At 40.6% G+C, this 18,963-nt stretch overlaps 1 protein-coding gene and 1 long non-coding RNA gene across 4 annotated transcripts in view; one reads left to right on the forward strand and one right to left on the reverse strand.

Moving 5' to 3' along the window:
* The window catches only part of LOC116702410 (uncharacterized), a 295,446-nt gene that overhangs the window by 76,626 nt on the left and 199,857 nt on the right, over positions 1–18,963 (reverse strand). The window lies entirely within an intron of this gene.
* LOC116702364 (nuclear factor of activated T-cells, cytoplasmic 3) overlaps positions 1–18,963 on the forward strand; it is a 63,062-nt gene that overhangs the window by 36,093 nt on the left and 8,006 nt on the right. For all 3 annotated transcript variants that reach the window (XM_032536541.1, XM_032536542.1, XM_032536543.1), the window contains exons 4-9: positions 2,089–2,288; positions 2,797–2,969; positions 3,505–3,645; positions 7,329–7,384; positions 7,554–7,680; positions 9,643–10,737. In XM_032536541.1, the coding sequence (XP_032392432.1) occupies positions 2,089–2,288; positions 2,797–2,969; positions 3,505–3,645; positions 7,329–7,384; positions 7,554–7,680; positions 9,643–10,737 (1,792 nt within the window). The remainder of the gene's footprint in view (positions 1–2,088; positions 2,289–2,796; positions 2,970–3,504; positions 3,646–7,328; positions 7,385–7,553; positions 7,681–9,642; positions 10,738–18,963) is intronic.

Below are 18,963 nucleotides of genomic sequence, written 5' to 3' on the forward strand. Positions count from 1 at the left end.
AGCAGCACAACCCTCTAAGATACAAGGTTTTGATTCAGCTAAGAACAGTGAATCGTTATTCAGATTTATGCTCCAGTGCCCTGCCTGCCTAGTATCTGCCTCTGGAGGCTTGTCCTCTCACATAACCTGCTGTAAACACAGCATATTTCAGTTTTTTCACAGCTCAGTTCAACAAAAGTGCCCTCATAGCTTAACTTCTTTCACCACAGGGGACCGTCCCAGAAGTAGCACCTGAGAGAGAAAAGAGATGGAGATGTAACACTGCGCAAAGGCTAGCTGTAAATCCAATGACAGCAGTTCCCATGAACACCAATTCCTCTATAGATTCCCGAAACACTTGTTATTAATGTTGGATATAAGCTGTGTTTAATAACCCTGCTGCAAACCATTATACTTTAATAACTGGCTTCAGAGAAAACCAAGCAGGCATTTCTTTGGTAGTCCTTGCTCACTGTTTTTCTGAAGGCCCGATTTTGACCAATTTATTCCTTTTTTATTTTAGCTGGTTTTGGAACAGCACATGACAAATCCCAAGCTACACCCACTTTCTCTCCTTCCACCAACCACACTTTTGTACCAAACATTGACACAGCGGTGTGTGACGCAAACCTGCAGGGAGGGAAGGGTCAGCAGCCAGCTGTGGTGGGGTTGAGGCTTGGCAGTTCCTGGGGTGAAACAGCAATGAATGGCCTTGTTCTTTTCTGTTAAACTCAATAGGCTGCCTTCCATTTGAGCTGGAGGTATGGACTGGGAAGGCAGTATGGTGGGAGTGTAGATGTGCGGTGGGGTGAGGAGGGATGCCATTTTGCCGTCACACAGTCTGCCAAGTACAACATTACAACAGTAGTGGGATTGTGTGGCCTGTGTGTTTGTTCTGTCCCTCTGAGGAGGAAAGGTCCCGCTCTCCTTTCCATCTTCCCCTTGTCTCTACCTGACACGCAACACTTTTCCTTCATCCAACATCTCACCTGCCTGAGTGGAAACCGGGGTACCAGCACTCAGGGACTAATGGAGAGGGCAGCTGCTAGTCCAGGTGCACCATTGCCAACCAGGTTGGCACGCGTGAACCATGGGATTTGAAAAAGGCTGTTGACATTTTTACTGCCATTTTCTTTTTCAAGCCGCAGTGTAACCATTAAAAGACTTTTTATATGCACGAGACCTCACAGAATGACATGAAGATCGTCTGAATGATGCTTTTGTATAATTTGTTGTCCATTTTTCAAATTAATATGAGGATTTACTACACCAGCTATTTGTTCTTGTCATAATCTCTTAAAGCCAACTCTGTTCTCTTACTTTTTTATTTGTTGTAACCACTAGGGGAAATCACCAGACGCCTCCCAATAAAATATCATCACGATACTTATGTCACGATACGATTTTATTGCGATTTTAAACATATTGCAATATTCTGCTATATATTGCAATTTATTCCTTTTTTCAACTTCTAATTTTTACCAATTTCAAATGAAAGGAAACTTTGTCAACATCTGTTTTATCTAAAAAGATCCATTTCTCTGTTCACTTCAATCACTTCAATTTTATTGCAGCAAAAAGCATTGTCAAGCAGACAAACTGACCAACATATATATAATAAAAGATTGATATTTGGCGCCTGTGTATCGATACAGTATTGCCACTGAAAATATTGCGATACTATGCTGTATTGATTTGTTCCCCCACCTGCTAGTAACCACTGTAAATACATTAAATGACTTTTATTTGGTCTTGGAATGATTGACCAGACCAGCTTTTAAGGCTCTGATGAGTTTTTTGGGAGGTAACAGTGTCCTGCGCAGAATCCTGTTAAAAGGGAAGCGTGGAAGGGAAAAAAGTTATAACTCTATTAGTTGAAAACATCAGTGTCAAACTGGTTGGAGGCCAAAGCGCCAGATGAAACTCCACTGGCCCTGCCAGAAATATCACAACACCCTCGACCTGACATTTAGATTGCCTCCAAAAAAGGTGGCCTTCTAAAGGCAGTGGAAATGAAGACTGTTCCTGTGTGTTCCACCTCTCATCTGGACCCCAAGAACTCATATCTGTTATTTTTCTGTTTTTCTACCTCTCTCTGTCGTGTCTTAGCTCATTGGCTACAGTGAGAAGCCCATCAACCTACAGATGTTCATCGGAACAGCAGACGACCGGTACTTGAGGCCGCACGCCTTCTACCAGGTGCACCGGATCACCGGGAAAACCGTAGCCACAGCCAGCCAAGAAATTGTAGTCTCCAGCACCAAAGTTCTCGAAATTCCTCTCCTGCCTGAAAACAACATGTCAGCCAGGTAGGTGACTGAAGCACTTCAGGGTTACATTACTCAGTTATGAGTTACGAGCTTACCACCATGAAGGAAGCAATGAAAAACTAACCACGTTTATGATCATATACAGTACGGTTGTGAGATTTTCCAAAGAATATTTAATAAATTTTCTTAATCTAGACTAACAGAAGAGTTGGGCACAGAGGGAAAATCTTTCTCATAGAATAGAGAAGCAAACTTTATTCAAATATTTATAATTCTGCATCACCTGAATAATAATATTTATATAAGGTCTGGTTTCATTTATATTGGAATTCATAGGAAGGGATTTCCTCATTTACAGTTGTAATAAATCATATTCACAGGCATTTTTATTTTGTGATTCAACACTTAATTTGCCTCTCATTGCCAATCCCCTGCTGGGCTTGTGGTTGGTTTTATCACTCCCAGGCCTTCACTACTTATGCATGTCTTAGTGATTGCCATCCCGGTGGTGCCGTATGGGGCCAACTATTTTCTCTCTACTTTGCAGTATTGACTGTGCTGGCATCCTTAAGCTGCGGAACTCAGACATTGAACTGCGGAAGGGGGAAACGGATATAGGAAGAAAGAACACACGAGTCCGTGTGGTGTTCCGAGTGCACATCCCTCAATCCAACGGGAAGGTGCTGTCGCTGCAGGCTACCTCTATTCCTGTGGAGTGCTGTGAGTGTTAACTTCTCAGCCAGAGTCTCACACACATGCACAAACAGCCAAACATATTCATTCAGAAAACCACACACAGGCAAACACACACACACACACACTAACACACACACACACACACAAACCTTTCTACACACTTCTTTATTGGCAAGCTTGCCGTCTGGCTGACTTGAGATGTTGATTTAATCTACTGTTTGCTCTCATTGAAAGTCACTTTAGATAAGAACACCTGATAAACGTTAAAAATGTAAATGTGCTCAGTTCTGTCTGTGCCATAACCATAGTTCTGCAAAAAATACTACATTTTTTGGTTGAGGCTGTCAGAAAGGAGTTGATACTAATTTGTGGTCATTTTCAAGGCGATATTTTTTTGTGACAATTTTTTTCATAAAACTGCATTATGTTATAATGTGCTCCTGTTAATTTGTCAAACTATAGTAAAGTACATCCATAGTCCACATACTGCAGTGTGAATAAACAACACGGCAAATGATCACCTTCTTTTTCTTCGGAACCCCTGCTGCGTCTCTCTCAGCCCAGCGTTCGGCTCAGGAGCTGCCCCAGGTTGAGAAATCCAGCCTGACCAGCTGCCTGGTCAGCGGGGGAGAAGAGATGGTCATCACCGGATCCAACTTCTTCCCAGAGTCCAAAGTCATCTTCCTGGAGAAAGGTCCTGGTAAGTGTTATGTCTTCACAACAGCTTACCCTTGAATCACCGCTGCAGTAACAGCTTGTTCCAATTAAGTGTGTAAAAAAAAAAAATCATGTTTCATGGTTGCCTTACAGATTTGATCAGAGAGGCCACAGCTACTAAAACATGAGACATGTCTGCGGGGATGTGAAAATGACATGTATCATTATCTTAGTCTTAACAAGTCCTCTATTCCCACGGGGAATTTTTTTCCAAATGCAGAACAGATTTATGTGTGCTAGTAATGCTGTCTATCAATTGGGTATGAGGCAATACACCGTATAGCCCGATACAACCTTCACATTGCCAGATTTTTTTACAGTATGTTCTTTACACTCATACTGTCTTGTAGCTAACACTACACTCAGCATTTAGATGTTTTTTGAAATATCAAGTTCACACCACAGAAGTTTCGATACCTTAAACTAAAAATGTACAACCTTTTGTTCATCATACATGTTAACTCAAACAATCATAGAGAAAATGAAAATGTTTTAATTAGCGTATGTGACAAGAGAGTAATAATTTACAAAAAGACATCCAATATACATAGTGAAGGTAGGCAAGATTTATTTTATGCCATTACTATCCAAAAAACACACGCACAGACACATGCTTAACAGGACAGGCAAATATGGTCGTTAAATATGCTAATTTAATACTGAAATACACAAACATACTAAAATGAGTATTTGTCACTTTAAAAGATGCTTATACGAGAAAGGAAAATACACTGTAACTAATATTATTCCTGTTTAACAAATGCTTCAGCTAAAGAGATTACTTAGTTAAACTACCTGTGCTGATTAAACTGTTTCTTTAGGTCAGCAATCTTTCTCGGCCTTATCATATTTTTCTCTTTTGTACATCACTCCGTACTCAAAACACATGTAATAACTGTTCCCTGGGATGGAAAATTTAAATGGATAACATTCATTGAGCCAGTCTCTGCCTGCCTGAGGTAGCTTTGTGATGTAGAGCCACAGAATCAAGTTCACACATGGCAGAAAGTGGAGCGGTGTTGTTTTTGTGAGTGAAAGACATTCTCTAAGATTTTCTAAGGGGGAAAAAAGCAGCGCAGTGGAATGTCTTTAGCTCTTTCAGGTGTACCAGGTGAAGCATGGCATAGAAAAGTAGCACATTTAAAACAACTCACTGATGGTCAAGTCTTTATAGCACTGCAGCAAGTGGAAAGCTTTGAGAGGTGCATCTTGGGTAGGGAGGAAAGCTGGGCCCCATGGTGCACAAAGGCAGCGGACTGTGGAGAGTACAGAAAGAATATGAAAGGGGAGGGGAAGATGCAGTTGATTAGATTTGTGTAAATGGTTCCCCTCATCATGTCTAATCCTCCTGCTTTAGTGCAGAAAAACACTGATTGAAGTAAGTATAGGAATGGAAGAAAAGAAAGAAAGAGGCAGTGACAGATATTTTTCCACCATCTCTCATAATTGAAAGACAACAGTAGATTCACGGAACTGGAGAGACTGGCCTATTGTTGCTAGTACACAGAGATTATGGGATGGCACTATAAATGACTTTACTATATACAGAAACAGAGATCTGAGCATTTGTTGTGTTGTCAGATCCTATTTTAAAGCAGAGAAATGTCAAACTGTTATGAAATTGTTTAGGTTTGCTATCACTTAGTAGTATGCATAGCTTTGGTGTGATTCCTGTTTTGTTTGTTTTTTACATTATTGTAAACCTTACTCGGGTCTTTAGAGTTTTTCTTATCTCAGCCTACTAAGAAGAAAGTTACTAGTTTTATAATCAGTGATAGATGTCTGTTTTCCTTACTTTCTCTTGTTTTTTGGGGTCTGTAAAGTCTGTACTTAAAACCAAGATTAGCATTTCTGAGTTACTAGACTTCATCAAACATTAAAGTTAAAAATAAGTCCATAATTGGCACAAGTATTTCAACTTTACAAGGATGAGTGTTTATGAAGAGTGGACTTTAAAGGATTTAACACTGACTGCCCCGAAAAGTAGTTAGTACAGCTTGTGTACTCTGTAGTCACTGTGTTGCTTCTGTTGGAAAAGCCAAACAACCGGGGGCTTTTACAAAGATATTGAAGTATAACATTCTCCTTTTATTTTTATTTTTAATTGATCTTCCGGCACAATGGGGGCAAGTTCTTTTCCCCTCTGACTGGGGTGCGTAGGGTGTCTGAATGATCCAAGTCATTGTCTAAGAGTGGTATGAGGTTCCTGCTGCTGCTTGTTGTCTGACAGAGCATGTGGGGCCCTTGCTCCTGCGTGTTGAATGTCAACAAGCTGCCCTGCAATAATGCACTGCTGTCAGCTGCAAAGACTTTCAAGGTGATTTGCCTATTGGAAAAGACATTCTCTCTATCTCTACCTTCACAACAGAGAGTCTCTTTGGGGTTATGACTGGCTAATGTGCCAGTGGATTACTACAACTAAAGATAATGTTAGGGTGAGATCAGATCAGGTAAACCACCTACTTAAAGCTACAGTAGAGTGTGGATTTTGGTAAAAAGCTGAATAGTTGAGTGCTTACTTTGTTAGAATCTACAATACATACAGGTTAGTCCTCTCTGCAGTCATGTTGCAGATGCCTGACAGTGGTATTTGGGGGAATCCTTTGGGTTTTGAGGCAGGTGCAGAGTATATTTGCACCATGTGAGCACCATGAAACAGGCAACTGCACGTGAATTTGATTGCACTGAGAGACTATACAGTACTAACTTAGTTGTCAAAGTTTTTATTCTTTTCGATGCTGCGATGACTGTGATTATTCTGCAGAGAGCCTGTCAGTATTTTCACCACAACTGCTTCCCTTCGAGCAGCTGCCCTTAAGATGTCTGGCCAAATGATTAGATCCCTCATAGGAAAACTGGAAAGGATGTTTTCTAGCCAGAAACCTGGCAGTTTGTAAAGGCATTTGAAAATAAATGCAATTATTCCACTGCTCTCTCTATCATTTTAACTAGGCAAGACAAACAGCAGGATATTTGGACATTTGATTACTATTTAATAGCTGCTAGGATTTTCTCCATGGGGCCTCTGGGCCTTAACAAATTACATCATTTTGATGTCTCCTGGTTCTCCAGGACAAATTGAAATCATGTGCTTTTCTGATGCATCAAGTCGTGTGGTTCTTAAGCCCCGTCTGTTTGAGAAAGCACTGTTCACTGACATCATCTTTAGGAAAATAGAGAACAAGAGCTACTCCAGATGAGGAAATTACTTTAAAAAACTGTAGTACACTGCAATTCAAAAGGGGTCTAAATTATAAAAACTGTAGTCATCAGTGATCATGTGTGGCCTGGGTTTAATACTGCTTCTGTTTTAGTCATCAGAGCTGATCATATTAATTTCAATTTTCTGTCCATTTGTTGTTTTTATTATTTAAACTTCAATTGGTTAATTGTATGAATAATAGCAGTTGTTGCGTTTGTTGCTAAAGTGTTTTTTCTGATTTACTGGTCTGTCAATGTGGCGCTTTATTATGATTTTGAAGTTTAATGTTAAATGTAAGGAAACAGAATTGAGGGTGACATGAATAATGAAAATGTTTTCTGTACAATGTAAAGTAAAGTTTCAACCTGTGTTATATTGTGTAACGTGTCTCTGCCTGTTTATGGCACTAGGATGATCACTGGCTATGCATTTAGCTTTTTTTTGTTCTTAACCGTTTCTCCTAGATGGACGACCGCAATGGGAAGTTGAGGCAAAAATAATGCGTGAAAAAACTCAAGGAGTAAGTAGTCATTTTTTTACGTGTACAGTAGTTGTACAGCATTTTGTCTGTAATATTTGTTGTCTGTTGTACATTTTTGTACTAATATTTGCATTGTATTGTATGCAATAAATGGCATTATGTTTTGTTGGCAATAAGTGTGTAAATATTGATAAATGTCTTTTTGTAGTCCTGCATCGTGGTGGAGGTCCCTCCCTACCACAGTAAGTCCGTGGGCTCAGCTGTGCAGGTGCAGTTTTATGTCTGCAATGGAAAGCGCAAAAGGAGCCAATCGCAACGCTTCACTTACCTTTCAGGTGAGAAAAGGTTCTCATTTTTGGAAAGAATCTTAAACCAATAACTGTTTTTTTTTCTTTTTTGACTTAACAACTGCTACTTTTAAAAGTAAATCCTTGGGGAACAAAACAGGTTTGGCAAGGGAGCATCATTTTGCTAATCTTATGCTGTTTTTAGGTGCTCAAGTTTTTGAGATCCTAAGTCATTTTCTTTCAACTCATTCAACAGACATTTACATAAAGACATTCTCTACAGCTTTACTTTGCATTCCTTTGGGTGTACTGCTTTCCTGCAGTAGTTAATTTCCCAAGATAATGAAAAGAAATTTGACTGACAGCAGAGGCAGTTGTAACGTGCTCTTCGTGTTGCACACTTCTCCACAGGGTTTTCACTAACCCCGTTTCTCTCTTCTCTCTCCAAAGAAAGCATTGCTGTGGTTTAGAGGGGGCTCTTCCACTAACAATAACATTAACACCTGCCAACTGTTTATTTTGTAAAGCCTACTGAAACTCCCAGGCCACCTTTTTTTTATTCTCACATGTATTGTACAAAGTATTTACTTGGGCTTTTATGATGCAAATCATTTGCTATCCAGGAAACTTTATACATAGACCAGTAGATTGATATGATTATTTTTGGCTGCAAGGAAACCCAGTGGTCATAATATTTTGATCTGAAAGAATCCTTAGTGGTTTTCATCAAAGTCAAATTACTGCCTTGCTATTTGATATTGTTATTGTGTTATTTTCCTCTTGAAGCCAGTCAAACTGAAAACACCATTGGCGGAATATAATGACATGTAAGCATTTTGTGCAACATATCCAAACCCCTGAGTTTTACCGCAACGCTGTGTAAGTGTGTACGCATATAAGCTGCCTTGCCCCTCCACCCACCCAGCCTTTCTGTTTGCAAGCACGCCCACTCGGCACTGACAGTTCCTGTTTTCACCGTTGACAGATTAGGGCGGCCAATCCGAGCAGAGTAGAGTTACCCTGCTCAGTCAAGCTGGGTCGCTGACACCACTAATGTTACCACGGACACCACCTGCTTTATTGTGGCAAAAGAAAATTCTGAGAGAATTGTCAGGAAAAAAGCAACATGTCCTTTTTATATAAAAAATTGTCTTTTGTCTTTTTCAAACATAAGGACCACACTATTTGTCAAATCTCACATGGGTATGCTCAATTTTGTGGTTATATTAATGTTGGGTGAAAACTAAAGAAAACATCCGAGCTTCAATTATGTTTTTAAATATACAGCACGTTAGACTTCACTTACCCTTAATATCCCTCTGGTTCTGCTTTTAGCCAAAATAAATAATACCCTGTCAATACCAGAGGCATGATGGGGTGAGTAGAGGGCAACGAACAGTGAACTCATTTGCTGTTGGTCTGATCTGGGCTGTGGGGCATTCAGCTCCTCTTCCCACACAACATTTCACACGATGGCACCCAGTCTGACAACATATGCTCTCCCTCTAATTCAGAGCTGGATAAAAATAAAACTCACTGTCACAAGGCACCAGATTGGGAAATAGGTTACTGATTGGCATAGCAGTGCTGTGAGTTGTCACAGTAAAAGGGAATGGCCCCATTTCCCATCGCATTGTCACTCAATTTTTGGGAGGCTTTTTTCATCTAGAAGGAGACCCACTTCACAATCCATTCATTTCAAAATCTATGTTCACTACTTTGAGATTCTTATGGCCTTCTGCTGCAGGTTTTACTGATACATATTTCAACTTCACATCCATGGATTGCAATAATTAGTGGGTTTTGAGAAGAAGGAAAACTTGCAATTCCACTGCTTTTTTTAGCTTTGTACCGGAAACAAAAATCAATGTATTGATTAGGTTTTTTTTCATGCTGTATTTGATTGATGGACATTACTGACAGTGTGTTGTTTTTTTCATCCTGTCTGTCTTTCCTCTTTCGTCACATCTCTCTTCCTCCCTCTCTCTGTATATACCTCTCTCCCTTTAGTCATGGTGAAACAGGAGCACAGAGAAGAGCTGGACCTTTCTGCAGTACCCCCTATGGCCATGCCCCTGGCACATGCTGCCAGTCTGGTGCGCACCCAGCTGCCTTCTCCTGAGCAGTGCCACCCATCGGACAACCTTCTGTCCAGCTCCCCTCACGGCCTGGCCACCGGCTCCGGACCTGGCCTGCTACCTCTGCAGGCCCCCTGCCCCTCCCTGGGCTCCCCGTCTTTCCAACACCTGCCTCACCTCCACAGTCGCAGCTTGCACCATCCCCCTGCTGACTGCCACATGACGTTCCACCAGGGCTCTGCCCCTTCTCCTCTTCCTGCTCCTCCCCGGCCCTCCTACCAGCCTATGCAGCACAGCCACAGTCATAGTCATAGCCTTCCCTTTAACAGTCAGTCCAGCCTTCCTCCTCAGGGCTACGACAGGATGCCTTTTCAGCAAAGCCCCAGTGCTGCATCACACCCAATGAGCATGGGAATGGTGTACCCTACTTCCCCTTGCTCCTCACCATCAGCGCCCTCCTCTTCAACCACCAACCCCATTGCTGGGTCTCCCCAGAGCCAGCAACCCCTGCTCTCCCCTTCATCCCCACACCTGCACACAATCGGAGGCTATCACTGCTCCCCAAATCCAACCCAGGTGCCCTCTCCGGGTGGCCACCCCCTTGTGGGGCAGCACTCCTCCCAACTGCAGAGGGCTATGAGCTACCATCCGGTAGGTCAAAGGTCAGCCTCTTGTCCCACACCGCCCAGCGCCCCTTCTCCAAGGATGATCCCCTCTCCCCACTCTGGGCCTTCCTCCCCTCAGCTCCACTCGCTACCCTACCAGTCGCCCACCTCATCCTCCCCCACCTCTGGTGGCAGTCCTCTGGGGCCTATGCAACAGCAGAATTCAGGACAGCGTTCCCCCCAAGCTACAAGTCCGGTCATGGTCAGCCTGTCCCCGGTGGCTGCAGGGCCTTTGGGTCACCCTCTAAGCCCACAGGGACCCTTCCCCTCAGATGGAGAGAGGCTGAACATCAAAGAAGAGCCAGAGGAGAGGGAGCCCACCTTCCGCTCCATCGGCCTACAGGACATCACGCTGGACGATGGTAAGATATTTATTCATCATGTTAATCCCTGTGTCTTCAAAATCATTTTGGTGTTTTTCTTCCAAGGGTCAGTTCCAACTAATGTCTTCAACAAGCAGAAAAGCATGAGAGTGCCTTCTCTACTGTGATTGGTCAGTTCACGAAAAGTGACAAAGAAATTATTTTACCTTGAAGCTCATGGAGGCAGTCAAACAGAAATAGACACTTGATCACATTTGGTAGCGAGCCCTTAAAACAAATAAAAATTGAGCCTGACCCTCAGACAAAGACCCAGTGGACTCCATCTACCTTTATGTAACTACATGTCTCTGTTGTTACTGCTATGAGTCTCATTCTCCAGTTTACTGTCAGTATGGTTTTTCTGCTCTCATTATCACATTTCCTCCCTCGCCATGTCCTTTTACACAACACACTTATATGTGAACAATCTAATTCACAGTCTAAAACAAGGGGCTGCTGAGGGATTAAATTCACCCTACAACATGTCACGCGCAAGATGCATTTATATCTGATGATGTAAAACAATACAGAGTACCAGTTGAAACCTTAATGCCTGATTATGGTGATAGTGTTTCATCTGTTGTTGCAACGCACAGTTGTGTGCACAGGTTCATTACTGAGGGGTCCTGTGACTTAGTATTGGGTAACATAGAGACAATGGGACTGATAACTATAGAATCATATGAAATCACTAAGCTACTGTATGTCTGGCAGCAGTTTGGAGATTAATTACACTTTCGATGTTATGGCTTCTTGGAACTAGGGAGGGCAAGAGGATTGCATCATTTTGTGCTACTATACTTGCAAAGACTGTAGCTAGAACACAGAGACTACAGTTGTGTGCTGTTGCAGTAATTACATCCTGTGTGCGCTTGTGTGTATGTGAGCGTATGTGTATGTGCATTAAGAGCTCTAAATTAGCGTGTTTAGGAGAAGTTGTTGACTTAACAATTGACCGTGAAGTCAGTACATGCATTTAGCAGCTTTTGTCTCTTATCCATTAACTCTACTTACTGCTTATAATCTGTATGTCCAAACTATTCCAAATCATCTACCTCCTTATCTGCCGTTTAGAGGATTGCTAGGTTTTGTTAACCCCAGTGCCATATTCAAATGAGGGTCCCAAAGGGTTAGGGTTAATAAATAGCCTGGTGAGGCTGTGTCAGGGAGGTGTGATATTGTGCACTAGCAAGGGTCAGCCTAATTAACACAGGGCCATTGTCAATAAGTAGTGTGTGAAAGGACAACAACCACTGAGGTTCATCAGTGCTTATGCACACACACACACACACACACACACACACACACACACACACACACACACACACACACACACAGTTAACCTTCGTAAGAAAAAAAAGCCTGTTTCACTGTCTTATCTGTGTTTTTCCCTCTTACAGGCTCACATGTGCACTCATAAATGCACAGAAATACTCCACAAAAGTTTCACATAAAACTGTAACTCAGATTTAGTCTGTCTCTCCCCATCACATATGCAGAGACAGACACACAGCAACTCTGAAAGTAGCTGGCTGCACTCACACTCTTAGAAAAAAAAGTGTGAGAAAAGTTTGTGAGTGACATGGTTCAGCCGGGAATGTAAGCTCTCCCTTTGAGCCTGTTACTAAAAATAGCTTTCTGTGCCAGCCCAGCTCTGTAGGCCATGTTTTGAACGTGAAGCTTATATCCAGCGCCGAGTTTTAGGAGGTCACACTCTTTTAAGTAGACCATATTCACCCCAGTTTGACAGACAGATTGGGATGGGCACAAATGCACACATATGTAGATATAGAGTAGTGAAAAATGCATATAGATTCAAATAGCATAAAAGATACACATATATACGTACAAATGTACATGATGGCTGTTTACCATTGTTTACCATTTGTTCATATACTCAAATATAATCCAGAGCAATTATGCACCAATTACATTTTATGTTACATATAATCACTTTGACTGGCTATATAATTACTGTGGTTAGAACCGGGGAAACCAGCCTTCTGATATACAGCTAAGACAAAGTGTAACTGCCATCAACACGTCACCCTTTAACACAGACATTTCAGAATGAGGTTGCTCCACCTCTGCATGTTCTTGTATTTATTCTGCTGTCCTCCACTTTTAATTTGTACTAATAAAATACATCTTTTAGTGAAACATTCAATGTGTTTTGAAAAAAGAGTGTCTATAAAGCCTGACCTGTAGAAATATGAGCTTGAATCATTATATTTGCATCAAACAGTCATACCGTATGTGAACTACTATAGTAGAATCATAGGGGGAGAGAGGGAATACAAAATGTGAACGTGTAGAAAACTGCTCTGGTTAGCAAGCAGATGGCCCTTGTGACGCACACCAGAGCATGCTTGAGATGTGTGTGTGTGTGTGTGTGTGTGTGTGTGTGTGTGTGTGTGTGTGTGTGTGTGTGTGTGTGTGTGTGTGTGTGTGTGTTAAATGGGGTGTTGTATTTGATGTTGTGGAGGTGTGAGTGTACTGTATGTGTGTGTGCTAAGCAGGATACACAAGATGTGAGAAAACAGACTGACAGACAGATGGACAGACAAGGTCAGGCTCGAGCCCCACTGCAGGGTCACTCAGCCGAGACATTCAATCTGAAATGTATTTGGCATCTGAGATTAAAATAAAGTGTATACTGGATAATTAATACTAATTATAATATGTTTTTTAGTACAGTACATGTATATTTTAATGTGTCCATATCAACTAAATTAAGTTTTGTTACAGTGAAATTGGACTTAATCCAAAGATGATCAAGAAGATGCATATATTAAACATAAAGTAGCCTTTTTGGAATCACAGCAGATGGACAGCAAGGCTTTATTTTTTGTTAGATCTTGCAGTGAAAAAAATCAAGAGAAGATGTTAAGTTGCATTGAACTGGAAAAGCAAAGAAGGAATTTTTCATCAAAGCAGCATGGGATATAACCGAATGTCACTAAAATGTGCAGCTTTGTGTATTTCTACTGCTTTGATCTAAAGCAAAACAACAGAGTAAGGTTGGGTGTGCCATTATGAAATATTATCAAAGTTTTTCATGATCACTGTTTAGCACATATACCTTAACAAAATGAATAAAGGTTCTATCACTTGGATAGGAAAGGATAACTTGTGTGTATGTATGTGTGTGTGTGTGTGTGTGTGTGTGTAAGTGTAAACAGTTACTGGGGTGTTGTAGTGTGCAAAGTGTATTTACAACAAAAGCTGGTCTTTTGTTGGCCCTGCCCTACCCAAAATGTACAGCTGCCTTGAACTGAGAGCACTGCATTGAAAGTAATAATAGACTCCTTAAGCGAGACACAACAGTAATACCACAAATGCACACACACAGATACACACACAGAGGGAAACTCGTTATCCTGTAGATGTAATCAAATATACAAGGCAATGTCCGTGCAGTGAACACAGCTTTTTAATATAATTTTTTTACTGTTCTGTTTTGCTATCTTTACAAGACCATGAACTGTGTAGAAATAGACTTGTTGAGAAACGTGTTGTGGGCATTTTAATTTATCAGGCAAACCTTTGATTTTACAGGCTACAGCATTGTTACTCAGAGGCTTGCATACATGCACATTTTTTTATATTCAAACATTAATTCCACATTTTGGAAAATTGATTATCTACCACATTGCCCAGAGTTAGATGAGAAGACCCTCTTCAAATATAAGGCTACAGCTTAATTTAGCATTAAGACTAAACATGGGGAAACAGCTCGTTGGGATCTGCTTGGATTGTCTAAAGGCAACAAAGTCCACCTACCAAGTGTAAAAACAACCTCTTGTGGTTCTACAAGAGGTTTGTGCTGGACTACGGTCACTTTATGAAGTCTCTGCTGGTTGCCTGGATATTGCACCTGGCCAAGACATCACAACAACTTGTTTTAGTCTGTTAGCTTTAGATGTGCTGGTATGTGGATTTTGATACCTTCGGAGAGAGCCATGCTAGCTGTTGGCCAGTCTTTATGCTAACTAAGCCAACCGGTTTCTAACAGCATCCTCATATTTATCGGAAAGATATTGTACAAATGTGACTCTTGGCAAGATTCACATGTCTGATTATTGCTTTAACATCCAAACAAGAAGCTATGTGTAAAGACAAAGGCTGGTCAGCACTGCCAAACCCACTGAGAATCAACAGCAACATCTTTTCAGTTTTAAGTCTCCTTCAGCTCATGGGCAGCTGACTCTCTGCCCATAATCTGACTAGGTTCCCTGAATGTAGCAAAATGGCAGAGAGCTGTAAATGAGTAAAACAAGTCAGCGGTGAAGAGGCCAACATCTAGCAGTCCAAAAAAAAAAAAAACAGATATTTTTCTTGGCCGACCAGACCGGATAGAAAGAATATTGGATTTACCTTTGACAGGTGGCAAGAAATACAACTCCAGTTGTATCCCAAATTTAATTATACATGAAATTAAACTTGGAAAAAAACTTTTTTTTTGACTACCTTTGTAAATGGTCTTGATTCACATTTTAGCCTTGTCATAACTGCCATTACAAAGATCAACAACAATATAAAGCAAAGTAATTTACAATAAAAGCATTAAATGGTTGACAACTCTTAATTCATCACATCAATATAGATATTGCATCCGAAAAACTATTTTTTCCTAAGCCAGTTTTTTTTTGGTTGCTAAACGACATTGGTTACAACTGGAGCCCCGAAACTCTAACCACGGCCTGCATTACCAACAGGCACCTGAGCTAATCCGTTCACATCAGCAGCACAACAACACTACTACTAACACTACACTACTACTAACAACAACACTATGACCAGTCCTCATCCAGATAACACACACTGTCACTTAGAACACACAGAGAGTAAAACTTTACATTTTGTACAATTTAAGTGACTTTACACTAATCAATATTTTCTATAAGAAAAGAGTTAAATTAATTTCTTTCCTTTTTAAATTATATACAAGTTTTGAGGTAAACCAAAATGAATGAAAGTCCTCAGTTTGCTAACCTACAGTTACAGCAATATACAGTATATATACACACATACACACACACACACACACACACACACACACGCATGTATATTTTTATTTTGTCTGTATTAATTTACGTAATTACTGGAAATGTTACAAACTAAAGGTACTTTAGTTTTTTTTACTTTGAATTTTTACAAGATTTTTATCAACAAATTAGATTTCTTCTCTTGCCATGAACCTACGTTACTGTAACTTCTGATGTCCTTATGTGTGTGTACACTACCAAGAAGAAATTTAAACATATCTGTAGTTAATTCAACTATGATTATTTGTATGAAACAACCAGATATAAATCATAATTTTTGTTTGCGTGCGTGTATGTGTGTGTGTGTGTGTGTGTGTGTGTGTGTGTGTGTGTGTGTGTGTGTGTGTGTGAGAAGAGAGAATGGGACCATTTTAGTCAGAGTCTTCATGCTGCCACTAACCAACCATAACAAAGTAATAACACAGAGCTCTTGATTTGATGGCATTAAAAAAATATTTAAAAAAAAACAGTGGAAGGAAAATACGTTTCCATCAAATGCTGCTGCTGCTCGTTAAAAACAATGGCAAACATTTGCCGGTCTTTTCCCCTGAAACAAGTGGAAACAGACTTTCTGTGTCATCTTTCCACACAATTAAGGTCTTAGAGAGTGTAAAGCAGAGGTCTTGGCAGAGGCCGGAGCCTGATGCGAGGACGCTGCCAGTGCTGCCTTTTGCTTTAGACAGGAAGGAGGGGTTCATGATTCATGATTCTGAATATACCCAGTTATTATGAAAGTTAACAGTACTTTCTTCAATGGGGATTTTGCAAAGATTTAGTTTGTTGTGTTGTTGGCTGCTCTTTCTGAGTGTCGGTGTTGATTTGTGCTTGTCAGCCAAGCATCGAGCACCGGTGTTTGACGGGAAAATGAATGGTAGTCACCACATTTCTCATTGCGCACAAGTGAGGACTTGACAGAGTAGTGAAGTCGATTTTACTCCCCCTAGTAAATGTACAGGTGCTGACGTGTGTGTTTGTTTGTGTGTGTGTGCGTGTGTGTGTGTGTGTGTGTGTGTGTGTGTGTGTGTGTGTGAACAGCTACGTACACTCACAATGATGTAAACTACAGCCCTGAAGCGCTTATGTTGGAGATGGTTTGTGTGTGTGTGTGTGTGTGTGTGTTTGTTAGAATTTAGGAATTTAGGAACACTAACTGCGGTGAAAGGGTAGTCCTTTAAAAGATTTGTGATGTGTGTTTTTAAACTCCACTCATACATTTTTTTGAAAAACAACTGATAAGTTGAAACATTCTGTAATTTCAGCTTCTCAAATGTTAAGTCTTTTTGCTTTGTCTTTTACTAAATTGAATATCTTTGGAGTTTGGACTCACAAAACAAGCGATTTAAATACATCAACTTGAACTTTAGGAAATTTGAACAGATATTTTCATCAGTTTTCTGACATGTCACAGACCAAACTATCAAATGATAATAAAAAATGTAAAAATGTTAGTTTTTTAGTTTAAGTGAAAAAACAAATCTATTATCTTATATGGGTTAGCAGCTCCTGACCACCATCTGTTAAATGGCAGGGAAAGCTTTGGGCTTTGACACCGGAGACTCATCAGCCAAATGCTCTCTGCTGATAAAGTAAGTACTGTTAACCATTGTAATGAGCTTTGGCGATCTACCCTGGCGGCCATTTGGGCCCCAGCGGTTTCCTTCCTTAAGCTCTGTTCTGTGGTCATCTGCTGAGTGGAGCCACTATTTTGTGTCCCGGATCAATGGCAGCAGTCTTGTGAATCACTTAACCGTCAGATCAAATGGGAAATCCAGCTATGATTCACAGAAATGAGTGACTTTGAGAAACTGACTTTTATAAAGAGCTTCTCTGATGTCCCTCACCCACTCACTTACTAGGTTACACTTAAAGAAGAAACTAGAATCAAAAACAATCACAGAGCAGCGGCAGAGTTACATGAGTGAACCAGAGAAATCTTTAGTGAGTCGACCTGCCAGATTTCATCAAACTGACCATCTATTTCCAATGCGTGTGCGATCGCTCATTGGATTTTCACTTAGCGTTTTCTCTTGTAACTGAGGCTCTGTGAAGACGTTTGCATGTCATTACAGGGCCCTGCAAGTGGAAACTGTGCTCGGATATTCCCTCTCTCAGGCAAACCAAGTCTTGCCTCTGCCTGTTCCCTTTGCACAACTGTTTTCCATTGTAGCATGTTGTCTTCATTAGCTGGACTCAAGAATCAGTCAATCTTCGAGTTATTTGCTTAGCTGCTCTGCCAGAGTAATGTTTTTTAAGCCAGGGTCAGGGAACCTTTTTCAATGTGTCATAGAGGGTTTTGATAATTACTTATTTTCCATTTTGACAGTAGATATGTTTATTGTACTGAATGTCCCTCTGCTTATTTCGCTTCTGCTTTTCATTTTGGAAATCTTTTCAATATACCACCTTTGACATGCACTTCAGAAACAGAGACGTGAGATTACCCAATCTCAGTGGTCTCCTGCTAGATGTTAAACAACAATTCATTCAGCATATGTAGAGTTGACAATTGCAATGGCTTCTTTTTTTAAAGCCGCAAATACTTTGACCATGTTTTATTTTTTGGGTTTTATCTTTCTCAGACACATTTTGTGTGACATTAATCCAAAAACCGGTGGCTTGTGAACAATTATGCTTAAAGCTTTAGCGCGTAGCTTTTTAATATTAATGAACGTTCGTTCCTTTTGAGCCATTGCCAAATGAGTTGCTACAAAGCTAATTCAGACTATCAGCTCCACACAGCTCCCTCTGTATTTCTCAGTATGACTATGTTCAGAAGATTGAGGCGTCCAGCAAATTTCGCATGCAGAAGCTCAAGTGGAGATATTTACCTCTTCTGAGAAACTACGCAATATAGCATTAATTCAATAAATGACCGTTCTCCTTTATGGAGATTTAAGCCTGCCCTTATTTCCCTTGCGTTTCCTTTGAAACACAAAATAGCCTGGTCCTAAAGATGACTTAGGACATTTAGGATAAAATATTCAAATAAAAACATGTAAAGCACAGTAGAAGAAGCAGTTTTGATAAATGGCTGCATAGATAATAAACAGGAGTGGACTTTATTTGCTTTTTATTTGCTTTTTCCCATCTCAACCAAACGTAGCATTAAAAACCATGAGCGCACAGGGGAAGGATCCATTTGATATAAGCGTACCTGAGAGTAGTAGTAGTAGTAGTA

The sequence above is a fragment of the Etheostoma spectabile genome, chromosome 15 (assembly GCF_008692095.1).
Source record: "Etheostoma spectabile isolate EspeVRDwgs_2016 chromosome 15, UIUC_Espe_1.0, whole genome shotgun sequence".
NCBI classification, from domain to species: domain Eukaryota; kingdom Metazoa; phylum Chordata; class Actinopteri; order Perciformes; family Percidae; genus Etheostoma; species Etheostoma spectabile.